This window comes from Pelecanus crispus, chromosome 1 (genome assembly GCF_030463565.1).
Source record: "Pelecanus crispus isolate bPelCri1 chromosome 1, bPelCri1.pri, whole genome shotgun sequence".
NCBI lineage: Eukaryota > Metazoa > Chordata > Aves > Pelecaniformes > Pelecanidae > Pelecanus > Pelecanus crispus.
The window spans coordinates 31,371,363-31,389,369 of record NC_134643.1 but is presented as its reverse complement, the minus strand read 5'-3'; the positions used below and the strand labels follow the sequence as shown (position 1 = coordinate 31,389,369).

The 18,007-nt window shown below is 38.5% G+C and overlaps 1 protein-coding gene across 1 annotated transcript in view; it reads right to left on the bottom strand.

Moving 5' to 3' along the window:
- DOCK4 (dedicator of cytokinesis 4) overlaps positions 1-18,007 on the bottom strand; it is a 262,080-nt gene that overhangs the window by 96,577 nt on the left and 147,496 nt on the right. The window contains exon 18 of the mRNA XM_075727861.1: positions 13,888-14,013. Coding sequence (XP_075583976.1) covers positions 13,888-14,013 — 126 coding nt within the window. The remainder of the gene's footprint in view (positions 1-13,887; positions 14,014-18,007) is intronic.

Below are 18,007 nucleotides of genomic sequence, written 5' to 3'. Positions count from 1 at the left end.
AAAGATGATATTTAAAGGTACTTTCCAACCCAAGCTATTCTATGATTCTAAACAAAAATAAGAAAGCATTTCTAAAAGAAGTCATTAGAGCTTCACAGCAGTTAAGCAGGCTTTCAAAAATGGTGTCTGCATTTTAAGGTTTTTAAAAAAAACCAAACCCATTCAGTTTCACCTTTTTAATTGCCAGAAGAAATCAAATCACAAGGGAAAAAAGACATAGGAGTAGGATGTACTTTCATAAATATTGTCCTGTTCTCCTCTTACAGAACCTTGGTAGAGTTAGTAATCAGTGTCATGATAGTTCAGATGAATTTTGTCTTGATCTACATCCATTCAGGAAGCTCTACTCTGTTTTCAGTGTCTCAGAGCAAATCAAGACATGTGGGTCACATTATTGAAAGAAAATGTCAGATCTTCTCCATTATCATGCAAGGCATATTAGATCCAAGAGGAGACTAAGCCTCTCAGGCTATATGAGGAATAACGATGTTTTCTACAGAAATGGATAGAAAAGCAGAATGGAGATAACTGAAATAGACTGGAAAATTAATCAAAAAGAATGTAAACTGTGGGCTATATATCAAGGGTACAGTCTGCATCAGGCAGCTATAACAGCAGCTTCCTTTTATCAAAGTATGTGGTATATCTGACGTTTTATAATCTTCACAAAAATGTAGGTTTTGGTTTAAATTTGGCCTTGTATCTGGATTTGTACTTGCACATATTTCACTTTTGGTTTAAAAACATCACTACTTGCAACCAAAATGTAAGAAAACCAACTATATTGAACTTGCACGGTTCAGATAAGTGTACTGGAATGTTAAGAATTTAAAGCCATGCTCCTGACAAATCTTCGGCACAATATTTGTATGAACATATTACAAGTAAAAGCTCATAAGATCAAAAAGTCAATGGGGTTGTAAAAATCAAGCACAAAGCCTTATCAAAAAATAGCTGACTGTAAAAAAGAAAATGGATTTGGAAAGTAAACTTCACTCTGGAAAGGAAAAAGGAAAGAAAATTATAATAAAACTTAGACAAATATATTTGGATCCAAATTTTTAAAATTATTTCACTCTCAGTATATTGCTCTGGAGATATCTTAATCACTTTTACTTCCCCAATGTAGAAATACCATTGCTTCAAATCTTCCTTAACAGAAATTCTCTCACCAAAAACTGGGATTGTCTGTGTAAAACTAAGTTAGGGCATTCTTTTGTGGCCCCTCTTCAGGTAAAAACAATTCCAGCTTCCTCTATAAAGTATTCAAATATCAGGAAATCGTTGAATTTATCTATATTCCTTTAACTGATCTTCTTAATTTATGGCAACTGCAATTACACAATTGATTACAAGAATATACACCATTTTTCTATAGGATCTTTGCCTTAACCAGTATACCAGATAACTCTGACAGACTAAATCATCTTGTTTTCACTAAGAGGGGCAATTATAGTCATAAGTAGCACTGAAAGGGAAAGTCCTGCTGAATATCTAAGTTCTGAGGTAGACTTTGGTGAGTACAAATAGTATCTCAGCTAAAGTATCTGCATGACTCAAATCTCTCCTAGGTGTACGTGCACTGAGATTTTTACACAGTCTTATACTTGACCAAACGTGAGGAATTTACACTGAAATAAGAGAGGCACATCTTATATAGCACAGTACATCAGATTTTAATTGCTGGTTGAAAACATGCCTATAGGATTGAATCTCATTCAGATATGATGAGACTTTAAACATGATGAAAAAAGCAACAGACTTATTCCAGCTTATATCCATGTTGAGAAATACGAAGTCCTCTTCTCTGTTTCAGTGAAAACATCCAATGGTTATTTTCAGCATGAAGTTTGGTACAGGAATAAGGAACTGAAAACAATATGAAACATGATGCTCAACTTTACGGTGACAAACCTACATCTACCTATAATGAAGTTGTGTAGTATGAAAGATCTAGATAATTTGAAAGCATTTCTTTCAAAAGAAAGGGCAGCTCATTTTTGCTTGTTCTTATGGAGCATCTCCATCCTCCAACCCCTATTGTGACAGTTTCTTTAAGTTTTCTGAATTCACCAGGGCTTCTGGACTCTGCAATGAACATGTGGATGTCAACATCCATTTAATAACACTGTTAACCATTATAGGGTCAAACACGATTATAAGTCAGCTTTTTCTAGGACTGACATACAGTTTTCTGGGTAAGAAAAGACTGTAGAATGGTGGACCACACACGCTGAGATCATTAAACATGTTTTGTGAAGCTAAACCACCTAGGTCTCCTTAGATGTGATGGGCATTTCTAAACATGTGGGTCATGGGCTGAGTCAACAGAAGCTGGAGAAAAGCAAAGTAAAGAAGGCATGTGTTGCATTTCTGTGTTGTCTGAAACATTTCATAGAATCATAGAATCATTTAGGTTGGAAAAGACCTTTACGATCATCCAGTCCAACCATTAACCTACACTACCAAATCCACACTAAACCAATCAAGGGTAGACTAGATTAATCTGCTTATCTTAGCACAGCTACTTTGTAGCCACTATCCCAATAAAAATGAGGTTAACATGTTACAACCAACCATAGGTAAGGCAGAAGGTTGTTGTACATTGGATGTGAGGTGACAAACAGCGAAGCAGGGGGAAAAAAAAAGGTTGGTGTTGGTCCCTGTGAGAGCAGGAAGTAATAAGCTGTCTCTTGGAAAAATGGAAGAACTGTGAGGATCAAAGAGTGTATTTAGGGAAGCTGTTTGTTCTTACTTCAGACAATAATGCAATGTGTTAAAAAAGGGTATCGATATATTCTGTCCTAATTACAGAATTGACCCACTAACCCCATCACTTTGGCACTACTTAGATAGCACCCTATTATTTAACATATTTACCTAATCAAAACAAGATTTTTAAATATTAAAAGCTACAAACTGAAGCACTCCTATAAGAGCTTCTACTATGAAGTGAGGGCTAGAACTATATGGAAGTTGAAGTTCCATAGGATTTAACAAAAACCATAAAGCTGCAGTGATGTGGATGATTATACAGCCTTAACTTTCCTGTGCAGCACAAATGTTAAGTGCATATTCTGCAGCAACATTTACTCTATTAAGTGAATTTAATTGTATGTGAAAGGTGCTGAACTGAAATGTCTGGGTTGCTAAATCAAAATGTGTACAGCACAGCATTGGCAGTATCTGCCTCTTCATATGGTCCTGCCAATACATTTCAGCTTTGACCTGGCAAAAATATCTTGAAAGCACTATTTACAGGCTGAGAGAGGAAAAACTCCAAACCCTTCTTAGCCCAGATGTAGGCGCTAACCAGGCACATTACAGCTCAAGGTTTCTGACCTGAGAAGAAACAGAAGCAGCTTCGTGACTTCAATCCAACTACCAATGAAGTGTCCAAGGGCTGAATGGGAGCGGAGGACAAAGACCTGATCAGCATCAATTACACGAAAGAGGCAATTACAAGGAGCAGGAGGAAAGGCCAATTAAAGTCACAAAACAACCACAAGACAGACTGCTGGAGGACATGCTTAGCTAATGGAGGTCAGCCTTCCTGAACCTGCCAACTATAAAACACAGGTTTTTAAATAACCAGTGAAAAGAGCCAGGAGTAATTTGGAGGTTGGAGATGAGAATGTGTGCTCAGGGGTCCTATTATCTCCACTGCGCAGTTTCATTATGGGATGGCTCTGCAGGGTCCCTTTCCTTCCTAGGTAGAAGGCTGCACCCTCACTATTCAGGACCTGCATACAAGCACTGGTCTGCTGCTGCTCGTGGGGTGTACCCCCAGCTATGGGACCTACATGCAAGCTGCCCCCCGTTCACAGAGGCTTGAATGCTCCCACTGAACCTCAGGTGACAGGAACACCACAGGTAACCACTAGTAAGGAGAAGGTTAGATCAGGACAAGCATCAGGAGAACATCTGTATGAATGTATTGTTCTTTTATTTTTCTAGAAACATTTGTACCTAACCTAAGTGTCAAAGTAATGATCATTCATCACAAAACTGTTTTTAAACTTACACGGAGGAAGCTGTAAGTTACAATTGCAACACAGATATAACAAGACTTTTCTCGTATTCCAACCACATTTAGAACTGTAGAATTTCTTGTAGCTTATTAATATGGAACAAGGTTTTCAAGCAGAAGATAGCTGTCAAAGATCAAAGGTAGCTGTCTTTGTTAGAAAGAAAAGAGATTTTAGTTTGCCAGCTATCCTCAAAAAGCTTTCTAGTGAAATAAATTGCAATTTGATTATTTAATACTGTAACAAAACAGCATGCTTGTATTTGAACAAGATAGCATCTCTGATAGTTATAGCTTTTAGTGTGCAAATCTAAACTGTCCTGACAGCAGCCACTAATTTAAAAATAATTGCACAGAACTCACTAGAAGCTTTTGTTAGGAACTGCTTTCTTCAAAGCTTTGCTCAGAATTATAGGTCCTTTAGAACCATGAATTGAAAAGGAGCAGAAAACATTATTTTGTTCAGAGAAAAAGTCCCTGTTCATTTACATCTTTGTAAAATACAAGCTAATGAGTTGGTTTGTTTTATACCCTAAACATGACTTGAAGAGCTCTTAAAACAATTTCAGTTGTAGGGACTGAAAATCTCTGGATGTGGATGCAAAATGTTTTAGAGAAAAGCTCCTTAGAATACTTTGTAGAATGGCACAAGAGCTGTGTAGCTACTGTCAGTGGGAGGATCTCAAAAAAGAACATAGAAGGTGATTTTAATTTGAGGAGAGGTCTAGGAACCCTTAGTCAATCTTGCCTCCTACCCTTGAAGTCAATCCATGCTATGTCTTTTAGCAGCTAGGCTATTCTATGATGTTACTATCCACACGCTGATATACTGACAGTAACAAGCAAAATAAGAAGATAAAAGACAAGGGCAGGAAATCTTCCACTCCCTTTTTAGCCCAGTAAACTTGGAACTGGCACAACTAAAGTTACGGTAAGAACAACCAGTTTACAGAAACACAGGGAACAAGGCAAAAGAGCTCAATTCAAAAGTAGATGGACATATGTCCGGGTGATGCAGCACTGACAACTAACGTATAGCTTAAATTTCATTACACTACAAGCTGATCGTATTTGCAGTAGTCACAACCTGGAGGTTGTAAATACTTTAATTATCAAAATATATGTGTTTATTAATATATACACTTTGAGGGAGGGGAGAATAGATTAAGTCCTGGAATACTACATAAATACTAAACTCTTTCTAATGCCTTTCTGGCAGTTGAACTTAGATGATGTGATAGAATCATATAATGGTTTGGGTCAGAAGGGGCCTTTAGAGGTCATCTAGTCCAACCCCCCTGCAATGAGCAGGGACATCTTCAACTAGACCAGCTTTCTCAGAGCCCCATCCAACCTGACCTTAGATGTTTCCAGGGATGGGGCATCTACCACCTCTCTGGGAAACCTGTTCCAGTGCTTCACCACCCTCATCATGAAAAATTTCTTCCTTATATCTAGTCTGAATCTACCCTCTTTTAGTTTAAAACCATTAGCCCTTGTCCTATCGCTACAGGCCCTATTAAAAAGTGTGTCACCATCCTTCTTACAGGCCCCCTTTAAGTACTGAAAGGCCGCAATAAGGTCTCCCTGGAGCCTTCTCTTCTCTAGGCTTAATAACCCCAACTCTCTCAGCCTTTCCTCACAGGACAGGTGTTCCATCCTTCTGAGCATTTTTGTGGCCCTCCTCTGGACCGGCTCCAACAGGTCTGTGTCTTTCCTGTACCAAGAACTCCAAATCTGGATGCAGTACTCCAGGTGGGGTCTCACCAGAGCAGAGTAGAGGGGCAGAATCACCTCCCTTGACCTGCTGGCCACGCTTCTTTTGATGCAGCCCAGAACACAGCTGGCTTTCTAGGCTGTGAGTGCACACTGCCGGCTCGTGTCCAGTTTTTCATCCACCAGTACCCCCAAGTCCTTCTCCGCAGGGCTGCTCTCAATCCCTTCATCCCCCAGCCTGTATTGATATTGGGGGTTGCCCCGTCCCAGGTGCAGGACCTTGCACTTGGCCTCATTGAACCTCATGAAGTTCACATGGGCCCACTTCTCAAGCTTGCCCAGGTCCCTCTGGATGGCATCCCATCTCTCAGGCTTGCCAACTGCACCACTCAGCAAATCTGCTGAGGGTGCACTCAATCCCACTGTCTATGTCATTGATGAAGATACTAAACAGTACTGGTCCCAGACCCTTGAGGAACACCACTCATCACTGATCTCTATCCAGCTGTTGACACTGAGCTGTTGACCAGTACTCTCAGGATGCAACCATCCTTCCAGCTCCTTATCCACCAAACAGTCCATCCATCAAATCCGTATCTCTCCAATTTAGGTGGGACCATGTCAAAGGCTTTCCAGAAATCCAGATAGACGTCATCCGTAGCTCTTCCCTTGTCCACTGATGTAGTCACTCCTTCATAGAAGGCCACTAGGTTGGTCAGGCAGGACTTGCCCTTGGTGAAGCCATGCTGTCTGTGTCAAATCACCTCCCTGTCCTCCATGTGCCTTAGCATAGCTTCTAGGAGGATCTGTTCCATGATCTTCCCAGGCACAGAGGTGAGGCTAACAGGTCAGTAGTTCCCAGGGTCCTCCTTTCTACCCTTTTTAAAAATGGGTGCAATGTTTCCCTTCTTCCAGTCACTGCGGACTTCACCTGACTGCCATGACTTTTCAAATACCGTGGAGAGTGGCTTGGCAACTACATCAGCCAATTCACTCAGGACTCTGGGATGCATCTCATTAGGTCCCATAGACTTGTGTATGTTCAGGTTCCTCAGGTCATCTCGAACCTGATATTTTCTTACAGTGGGAGGGACTTTGCTCCCCCAGTCCCTGCCTTGAGGTCCATCCATTCAAGATGTGTGGGAAGAGAGATTGCCAGTGAAGACTGAGGCAAAAAAATTGTTGAGTACTTCAGCCTTCTCCTTGTCTGTTGTTACCAGTTTGCCAGTCGTGTTCATCACGGGGGGTATGCTTTCCTTGACCTTCCTTTTCTGCCTCACATACCTATGGAAGCTCTTATTATTATCCTTTGCATCCCTTGACAAGCTCAGCTCCAGCTGTGACTTGGCCTTCCTGACCCCATCGCTATGCAATCGGGCAATGTCCCTATACTCTTCCCAGGATACCTGTCCCTGCTTCCACTGCCTGTGCATTTCCTTCTTGCCCTTTAGTTTGACCAGCATGTCTTTACTCAGCCATATTGGTCTCTTGCCTTTCTTTCCTGATTTCTTACACACGATCCAGAGCTGTATTTAATTAAAGAAAATCAATTAAAAAAAAATCAAGTTAAACAATCTGGCATCATTTGTGAAAATCATGGTACAGAAAGATGTTATCTGAGAGAAGGGCATCCGTAAGGACATCAGCTCAGGAAGATACAGGCACACTGCATTTCACAAAGAATTTAATCACTGTGGGAAGTGAACTCTCATTGTTGAAAGAATTTCTGTTTTGGTTTGCAATGTAGAAGACACCAAAAGAGTGGCTGGCTGCTTATCAGCGAATGTATTCATCACTTTCAAGAAACGAGGCAAATCTCATTGACATGCTTGAAGCTGCCAGTAAACGTGTGTCAGATTTAAAGACCATGACAACCACCAGCCGGCTGTCTGTTCAGTTCTTTCGCCCCATATAGCAATACCTTGACTTCTCCATTATTGTGGCAAAGAATATTTGCAAGAAGCTTTTGCATAGACTCACAATAATTACTATTTATGAGTAATATTCACACGACTCAAGAATAAGAAAATGTTGTACTCAGTGCTTACATATATACATACAAAGAAAAGGTCTGAGATTGGGACCATCTGGGTGATACCTGACAAAAAATTATTTGGGGTCAGGTGTATGTCTGCATTTAAGTATATGACAGGGGATGGGCAGAAAGAAATAAGACCATTTCTATTATTTATATACTACTAGCTAGTTTTTATATTATCACTGATATTCCTGTTTATACAAGCCAAACATTAAAACAACTCTGCATGTGTCAGAATTTCAGGAGCATTGGTGACTTTGGTAATGCTACTGCCTTTTTACTGTTGGATTAAGTAAGCTTTGGCATTTAAATCAAAGGCAAAGATGAATAAACATTCCTTTTCTCAGTTACCCTACTGTCCTTTTTCAACAGAACATTATCTGCATTTTCAGCTTTATTACAGAAACTCTCAACAAACCCTAAGAAAAACTCATCAGAAAACAGCTGATTAAGGAAATGAAATGCCCTTTAGGTAGGATTCTCAGACTGTAATACTTTCAGATTTCAAATGGATCGTAGATCTACCATGTAAGACCCAATTGCTCTGTGACTCTTTTTTTGCTCTTCCTTTTAACAATGAGATGTAAACCAAGTTCCTTTGAACAAGAAGACTTACAAGCTTTTTTAACAGAAAACTTTGACCTGTTGATTTTGTATAGCTACAATAGAAAGAAAATATTTCCAACTGAATTTGGAAAGACCATTTATTTTTACAGAGCTAAAGCATTCACTTGTTAGTTTGCTAGTGCTCCTTACCTGATCTATTGAAGAAAGACTTCCAAGACATAACTATCCTCCTATACACTTCCCATGCATCACTGCTATTTATTCTATGCTCAAAAGAAAGCCAGCTTACTCTTCCAAATACTATAAACTGCAGAAGACCCTTTTCCCTGTTCTTCACTTCCAGAGACTTTAAATCAAGGGAAGTCCAGTTAAATTCTGGCCTTTCTTCCCTTTCCATAGTTCTCTTCTATTTTTCCTTCAGTTCCTAATGAACCAAGAAAATAAGAGAGAGGTGATGGGGATAGGAGAAAGAAAACAATATAGAAGTTCCTTGCACTTGTCCAACCAAGTACGTAGTCATGTATTAGTATCTTTTTTTTTTCTCCAGAGACTTGTAGAAATGATAATTCCTTTGGTAGATAGGATCAAAGCTTTAAAAAAGTATTAAAATAGGATTTGGAAAGCAGAGTGTAATCCCCATAGAGTACTAGTTTCGTGAAAGATCAAAATTCAGGGTGTCTTTACTCCACAATATTGCTTAAACATATTTTGTGTAACTAATATATCCAGGCAATATTACTTTCAGTAATTAAAAATACATATTTCTGGCTTCTTGAAAATCAGAACAGCTAACAATGGCAGGTGTTAAATTTAGGCTGTTTGTACTCCATACAGGATGAAGAAGATTGGACGAATTCATACCACTGCCTGTGGGAGAAAAATGCTTAAGTGTGTCAGACATATATTTCTTTTCCTAGAATCAACAGCTCTTTACTAAGTCCAAGCTCACTGACAGATACAGACATTTACCATGATGAAGAGAACAGATTCCATAGCTTTCTTTACATTTTTGCTCTCCAGACTCTTACGTTAAGCTTTGAAAGAGGGAATATGTTTCTAGTCAAAATCACATCATTGAAAAATGCATGTTACCACATAGATAGCATTTTGTGAGATCATTTGTATAAAAAGACAAAGATTCTAGTTCTAGTTTCATTTTAAAAGCTTCTGAAAATGGAAAGTAAGAAAGATTGGAGAGCATGTATTTACACACAAAAAGAATAAAAGACCTTCTAATAATCCAGATGAAGGAGTAATGAGTATATTCAGTAGCTTTCAAAGACAGGATTCTGATGAGATTTAACTGGACAGCTAAAAGACATCTAATGAAGTTAAAAGTTGACAAATGCAAAGCAATTAAGATGTGATGGTAAAAAGCCCAAGTTATTCTTCCTAAATTAAGCATATGAAAGCTTAATGTAGGACACTTAAAAGCACCACAAAGTCCTAGGCAGCTCATTCTATCTGCTGAATGAGCAGAGATTGAAGAAAAAAAAGAAAAAAAAAAAAAGAGAGAACATTGACAAAGAAAATGCGACTTTTATTGTTTGACAAATCTAAGTCTGAAAGTATTCAAATTCCATTACAGAAATTAATACAGCAGTTTCATGTAGAGTCTTTAGCTATGCTATTTGTGAAATGATATCACAGGATTAGAATAGGACCAAAAAACTCAGAGTGAAGGATTACAAGCCAAGAACTTTGCAGTCAGGACTGACTATATCAGCTATAGATATCAGCATTATAGACCATATAAGCTTACATACAAGGAAAACAATGGACAATGTAATACGATTGTACTGGCTTGTCAATTCTTTAACCTATTCTAAGAGTTTAGTAATTCAGATGGACAGGAAGAAACAAACTCTGATCTTAACTCAGAGCAAGTGGTGGTCAGATCTCAGCAGTGGTACTGCCACCAGTTCAGATCATAAGCTGAAAAAAGGGTGTCTATAGCTAATCGATATCCATCTATGAAAATCTGTTGAGATGTCAGCCAACAGGCCAATTGTTTACACACTGCAGTGTATTTTATGGACTAAGACATTTGGAGGAGAGCTGCTGTCCTCTGTAAGATACAGAGCCTTTCAAAATTGTATCTGTAGCTGTTTTAAATAAGAATTATCTTTGGTATTATAGACAAAGCTGTAGAGAGTAAGTTTGTAGGTAAAGTTCCAGGAAGTAAGGGTTGGACCTAACTGAATTGCTTGGTGAAAAAAGGATTCCACAGAAAGACGTGAGATTATTTTACTTATGTGATAGTGTCTCACGCTGAATGGATTTTGGCTTTGAATGTAACAAGTAATCAAGACAAGTACTACCAGTAATAGACTTAGCACTATCAAGAACAGCATAGCTTAAATAAAGTAAAGCAGATGCAGTTCTGGTCTGATAAGCACAAGAAAGGAAGATGTGCAACTATATGGATGCTTACCACAGGATAGTTTAGAGTCTGTTTACAACTGGCAGTCCTGCCAGGGAGCTATGGCTCCTCCAGTAAGTCCTCATTTAGACAAACAGCTGTGCTAGGGTTCATTCTAATTCTAAAAACCCCAAACAACACACACTAGTGCTCAGGCTTTTTTATGGAATTAGGCATCTTCCACAAAGATGCAACGGAATATGTACATGCATGTGTGCTAGAACACATGAGCATATGGAGCACTGAAGTTATGCACTGATACAGATGCTGTAAGTCAAATTTGGAAACAGATTCCGTAAGTGTACTACATAAACCAGCAAAAAACCTGGTATAAGTATGTATAGAAAAATACAAAAGGGCTTTCATATTCCATCACCTATTCTGTACGTTAATCTAACTTAAAGTACTGCTCAAAAAGTATACTATGTAAATATTAAATGCTAAATTTTGTATACTAAGTAATGATGTGGTTGCCTGTCTTTTCAGGAAATGGCGAACACAGAAATTCAGGGTGTAAGCACAGTTGTCCTTTGATGCTGTACAAAGCTTTCCAAGAATACTGGCTTGTACGTCGGCAGACTGCCACACTAGGATGCTGGAAAGGAGCTTACTAGTGGTTGCATAGAGTCTGCCCTCAAATCCTGGTTAAACCTAGAAAATGCACGCTAATTAGACTCACAGGATAACACTTCCACTGCCTTTCCTTCTTCTGCCAGCTAGAATAAAGTGAATTACTTATTTCACAGCCTTTTTGAATCATATATGCTTTTTTCTAGAACACTTGGAGTCCTTCATTAAAAAATTCCACGGGTCCTGGAAAGAGCATTCTGTGGCTTAACCCTGTCAGGCTCCAGTGACATAAAAAGCATTGCTCTATAAAAGTATGCATTATTATTGTCAACAAAATTCTGTTTTGGCATGTATGCTGATCCTAGTTACTTTTAACGGCAAAACTCCAAAGAGAAAAAGATTGATATTATGCAAATGAAGGTCAGAGAGAGTTTAAATACACCAGAATAGGAGAGAGACTTAAAATATGGCATTTATAAAAGAGATACTCTAGTTTAGCAGCATGAAGTATTTCTTATTGAATAATTCAAGAGAGTCTGGTTAAGAACCCTAACCTAAGTGCTAATTAGCCACAGCAACATACTTACTTTCAACAAAAATATAAAATAAGATCTAAATAATGACCATTTCCAGTGGCAAAAGATGAAGTTCTCTAATTTATCTCTGAAAAAAGACACTAGAAGAGAAACAAAATGAAAGGGGAGCTTTAAAAGAAAAAAGCATTTCAAAAGCTAGGTTCCTGCGGGCATTTCAGTGCCTAGGGCATACTGCTCTCATTAGCCCTTGGAACTCGTCATTGCAAGAGCGAGATGATTATTTCTCTGTAGGAGAAACCTCTTCTACGCCAGTAAACATAGAATAAAAGTTGCACATTTTCTAAACTGAGGTATGCATACATTTGGACTGAGAAAGCAGCACACCAGAACCCATATATTACTTTTTTAAAGAAAAAAGGGACAAACTGAGCCTGCGCAATTCTTTGAAACTGAGCTGAGAAACTCCTGCAGCAGCTGATTACACAGTACCCTGCCATAACATGTTTTTCACAGTTTAGTACATCACATTATTCCACAACTGGAAACTGAGGGGATACGAGACCTATTTATAGAACTTACAAAATTTGATAACACAGAGCAGAAGGTCATTAAATCATAGATAAATGGAGAAAGGTTTCTTAATGGGAGTTATAGTGTGCTCAGTAAAACTGCTTCCACTGTTAACAGCTATATTACCTACAATAGTAAAATTACAAATCCAACAATAATACAACAGATAAACACTAGCTAATAAGCCATAAGCTTTCAATTGAATGCTTCCATTAAACATACATATATAATCTGCCTTTAAATTAAATGGCACCTGACTCATGCATTTTATTGTTCTAAATACTGCAGTCACACCAGCAGAGTATTTTCATAATAACGCTAAAACTGTTTTATTAACTTTTGTTCTGTGCATGTTTTAAGTGATTAGTAGTACTGGTCAAGGATGCAGAAGGACAGATGTTTAACTGGGAGTAAGAACAGAAGGGTCAGTTCTCAGTTGTCAAGTTTCAGGCAGAAGTTCAAGAGAATATATATTATAAATATGAAGTATTATATATAGTGAAGCTTATTTATTCTTGACTCTGAACCTTAGTTTATTTTTGATTTAGGTACACAGAAATGAAAAGACAGATCTTCATAAGAAGAAGGTAGTCTCTATTAAAAATCTTCAAGTCATGAGGATTATTTACATTTGAGAGAGTCAAGGCATTGTGTGTGGACTCAGCTGAAACTAAGATGTGAGCTCCTCCCTGCAACATTTCTCAGCAACAACACACCACCATAATCATGCCAAATTAGTCTGCTTGCAAATATGCTTTTCCTTTAAAGAGACATTTGCCTTGTAATTTCCAGCACCCCATTAAACTTTTTAAAAATTTCATTTCAGGGACAGAACTATAGATATTACTGCAATCTTCTTCCTGTATTTGCTTCTTCACATTCATATAGACACAATCTTTCTACCTTCCTTAGCATCTGTTTAAGTATTTGCATATTTTGTCACACAATATAATCAAAATAAAGTCTCTACATCCTTATTATTATACATTTCCAGTATCTTCATTTCCAGTATTTGAGACACAAACCTGGTGAAACCAGAAGCTGTATAGTGTCAGTGAAATTCTGTGAATCCATATTTAGAAAGCTACCAGCTCCTAAGAACATAATGTTCTGCTGGTTCTCTCTTTCTCTGCATAGAGCTCAGCAGTCTTGCATTCAGTCATCTTCACTTCTATAAAGTGGGGTTCCATCTCTCAAAAAAGGCTATTATGGCTGTATCCCCATTTGACATTGACATCGTAACTATACAATGTATAATGCAATGGGGCCACTGGGACACAGTTTTCTTCTAACTATCAGAAAAAAACTAAGATAAAAGTCTCTGGAAAAGTTTAAGAAGTTTTAGAATACAGTATTTATTTGGAAAGCAGCTGAAAACTAAGTAATTTCTCATTAGTTCTTTCTTCTGCTGCTTAATGAGCGTTTTTTCTTTTTAACTTACCAGGCATTATAATATTGGAAAAACCTAGTTTCCTTGTTATGGATACTCCATGGGTAAACATGGATGTATACTCTCTCCTAATTTGTTCTATGTCTCCATGAAGCAGCTGTAGAGAAACTGCCAGACCTGCAAATGAAGAGAAAAACAAGGAAAAATAAGACATTCAAACAGATTATGGTCATCACTACTTCTTAAACATTATATATACTTGAAAGTATATATGCATTCCTGATAACTCAGAAAATTCAGAGGAAGTTCAATAATACCAAACCAACCCACCCCAAATATTTTATGTATTTGGGAAGGGTACCAACATCCAGAAATCAATAAAGACTTGAAAACAAATACCCATGAAAAAGCATTAGCAAATTATTACTGATGTTTAACTGAACTATGATGACATGTCAGATCAAAACTATCTCAATAGGGATGAACTGAGGCCTTAACTGGAAAAAGAATTAGAAAATTGTCAATTTAGAGAAAAGTCAGTCAGTAATATTTGCTACCATTTCAATTCTTCACTTCCTTCAACACAGTGCTGCCTTTATTGGCATGCAAAAAAAGGTGCAAACACAACGGCCCCAAGTATGGGAGAAACATGGAAGTCTTGCTACAATGCATCACTTAGCCTGATACAAAATTATACAACTTATTAATCCAAAATCTGAAGAAACAAACTCTAATAAACCAATATAGCATAATAATATTTTTTACTTAGGCACAGTAATTTCATAATGACTGAAATTACAACTTTTTTCCAATATTCATCAGATTTAATCAATCATACTCTTTCCTGTTTGCTAGAAGACATGCAAAATGCAAAGGTGGCCATCATTTTCCAATATTTATTCCTCTAGAACCAAAGAAGAATAACTTCATCTGCTATATCTGCAATACACAACTAAATTGCAAACAGTATACTTCATTACAGCTGACATTAACAAAAACAACAGGCATGCCTTTTCATTATTTCAAATATATTCACTGAGGGTAGTGTCAGGATAATACAGCTCATAAAGATTAATCTTCCCTGGCCTTCAACATTACTACTGCATATCATATGTCCACATACAGATCAAGGAGAAGATAAGAGCAGATTCTTCATAAGCACCGAACAACTGGAGATAAACAGACAACTCAGAAGAGTCATAATTAACTTTAGATTAAGCTTAGGTAAATAACATGTACACACAGACTGAATAACAAGGTCACCGGTCCTTTGGGCTTTGGAAGAAATTTCCCCTACAACCATGTTGCTATTTAACTGAATAAATTTACTTGAAGTTTGGTGGTTCTTAAATCAGAGCTTGAAAAATCTGTACTAAGTAATGCCAGTCCAGGCTACTGCACTAAAGAGATCAGAGATCTAATTAGTATAATAACTTTTATCTTTTTCCTCTTATCTACACTTACATTTTATTATTTTGGCAACTCCAGAGAATGTGATACTCTGACCAGCCCTCCATTGTCTTATGAAAAACAGCTCACCTACATACCCCTGAGTACATAAACAAATCTTACAAGGAAAAACATTCAGTGAAGTCTATTCTATTTTAAGGACTGTATTTAATGTGATGGACATTAATTATTTTGGTAATGGGAATTTGTTCTGTGGTTATCCCAGTTAACAACTTTTAGGAAGTAGTGACAATTACTATTGGTGTAGATGAGAAAACAAGCCACACTGTGGCCAACTGATGGTACAGCAGGTTGGTAACAAGTCCTGCAGGAAAAATTCAGACTCTCTTAGAGCAGGTAAAAGTTTTCCATTGCTGGATGGAAAGAGCTAGGCTGGGTATAGCTCACTTACAAATATGGATATTCAGCCCACCTCCATTCTTGTTTCTTTTATATTTTAAGAAATTGTTATACATACATATGTATATTCATACCCCCATATGCCCCTATTGCACTGTTTCCTTGGAAACCTAAAAAGACATTTGCCATTGCTCCAGATCACATCAACCACAACAGCGTTAATCAGATATTGTACACCGCCTGGTGTTGAGTAAAGTTATTGTGTTTTCCAAACAAAAAGTTGAAGACCTCAAATCCAATTAGTACTACAGTTTTCTCTGTGTACAAATTTCACAGATTTCCTTGAAGAATTCTATTTACCTCAAAAATGAGATAAATGTTGCAAAACTTCATCAATGGCAAAATAGTTTTAACGTGAGAAATAAGCTGCCTGTTAAGGATTTGAAGTACTTGCTCATGCAAGGCAAGAAAAGTATTAGAGCTCTGTATTTCACGGCATTCATTATTAGAAAAATGAAAAGTCATCTCTTTATATACAAAAGCATCAACAAAATCTCTGAGTGAACACACTTAAAACATGGTTTAGTCATTTTACCTACAGTTTAAATATGTCCTTGGAATATAAATGGTAGTCATCTCCCAACTCTTCAGAATAATGAAGAATATTGGATTAAAGATAGCAAAGTTACTTGAAAATGTTATACGGTGTAAACAGTCCAGTACAATAGGAAAGAGTGAAACTAAACCAGAATGGAAACAGAGCAAAGATGCACAGGGAAGGAAGTCTGAAGAACTTCTGAAAACCAAGATTGCAAATTAATAGTCTTGCCATTGAGGATCCAGCTGCCAAATGAAAAGGGAATGGACAAGAAGGGAAGCAAAGATCTGATAAATCTGGTAATAACGCTGAAGTTATTAAAGTTGGTGAATGGAGTTAAGGCCAATTGGTGGCTGGTCACGACCGGTGTTCCCCAGGGCTCATTTTGGGGCCAGTCTTGCTTAATATCTTTATCAATGATGTGGATAAGGCAATTGAGTGTGCCCTCAGTAAGTTTGCAGATGACGCCAAATTGAGTGGGAGTGTCGATCTGCTGGAGGGTAGGATGGCCCTGCAGAGGGACCTGGACAGGCTGGATCGATGGGCCAAGGCCAACTGTATGAGGTTTAACAAGGCCAAGTGCCGGGTCCTGCACTTGGGTCACAACAACCCCATGCAACGCTACAGGCTTGGGGAAGAGTGGCTGGAAAGCTGCCTGCCTGAAAAGGACCTAGGGGTGCTGGTCAACAGCCAGCTGAACACGAGCCAGCAGTGTGCCCAGGTGGCCAAGAAGGCCAACAGCATCCTGGCTTGTATCAGGAACAGTGTGGCCAGCAGGAGCAGGGAGGTGATTGTTCCCCTGTACTCGGCACTGGTGAGGCCGCACCTGGAATACTGTGTCCAGTTTTGGACCCCTCAGTACAAGAAAGACATTGAGGTGCTGGAGCATGTCCAGAGAAGGTCAACAAGGCTGGTGAAGGGCCTGGAGCACAGGCCTTATGAGGAGCGGCTGAGGGAACTGGGGTTGTTTAGCCTGGAGAAGAGGAGGCTGAGGGGAGACCTTATCGCTCTCTACAACTACCTTAAAGGCGGCTGTAGTGAGGTGGGTGTTGGTCTCTTCTCCCAAGTAGCTAGCGATAGGACGAGAGGAAATGGGCTCAAGCTGCGCCAGGGGAGGTTTAGATTGGATATTAGGAAAAATTTCTTGATGGAAAGAATAGTCAAGCATTGGAACAGGCTGCCCAGAGAGGTGGTGGAGTCCCCATCCCTGGAAGTGTTCAAAAAATGGGTAGATGTGGCACTTTGGGACATGGTTTAGTGGGCATGGTGGTGTTGGGTTGATGATTGGAATTATGATCTTAGAGGTCCTTTCCAACCTCAGTGATACCTAGTTTTACTTTCATTAAAAAATAATGCAGCCACCAAGCCAGGAAACATTAAATTGTTACTGTACCCTTAATTGGTTTAGTGATGGACTTGGTAGTGTAGGTTAATGGTTGGACTGGATGATCTTAACAGTCTTTTCCAACCTAAACGATTCTATGATTCTATGACAAGGACTTTCAGTGAAAAGAAGGAGATCCCCAGTTAAGTGTTCTGCTTGCTCTCTCAAAGCACCACTAATTTTGCAAGGACACTAGCCCCGCCCCCGCGCCCCCCCCCTGCATTAAGGGCCTAAAATCAGAAGATGTATACTGTTACTGAGGTGTGATACCCAAGTTACAGAACAGGTTGCTTTAATTCCCACTGATTTGTTACATTCAGGATCTTGTGATGGGCAAAAGGAACACACTGTATATGAAAAGCCAGGAACTTATTTTTAGT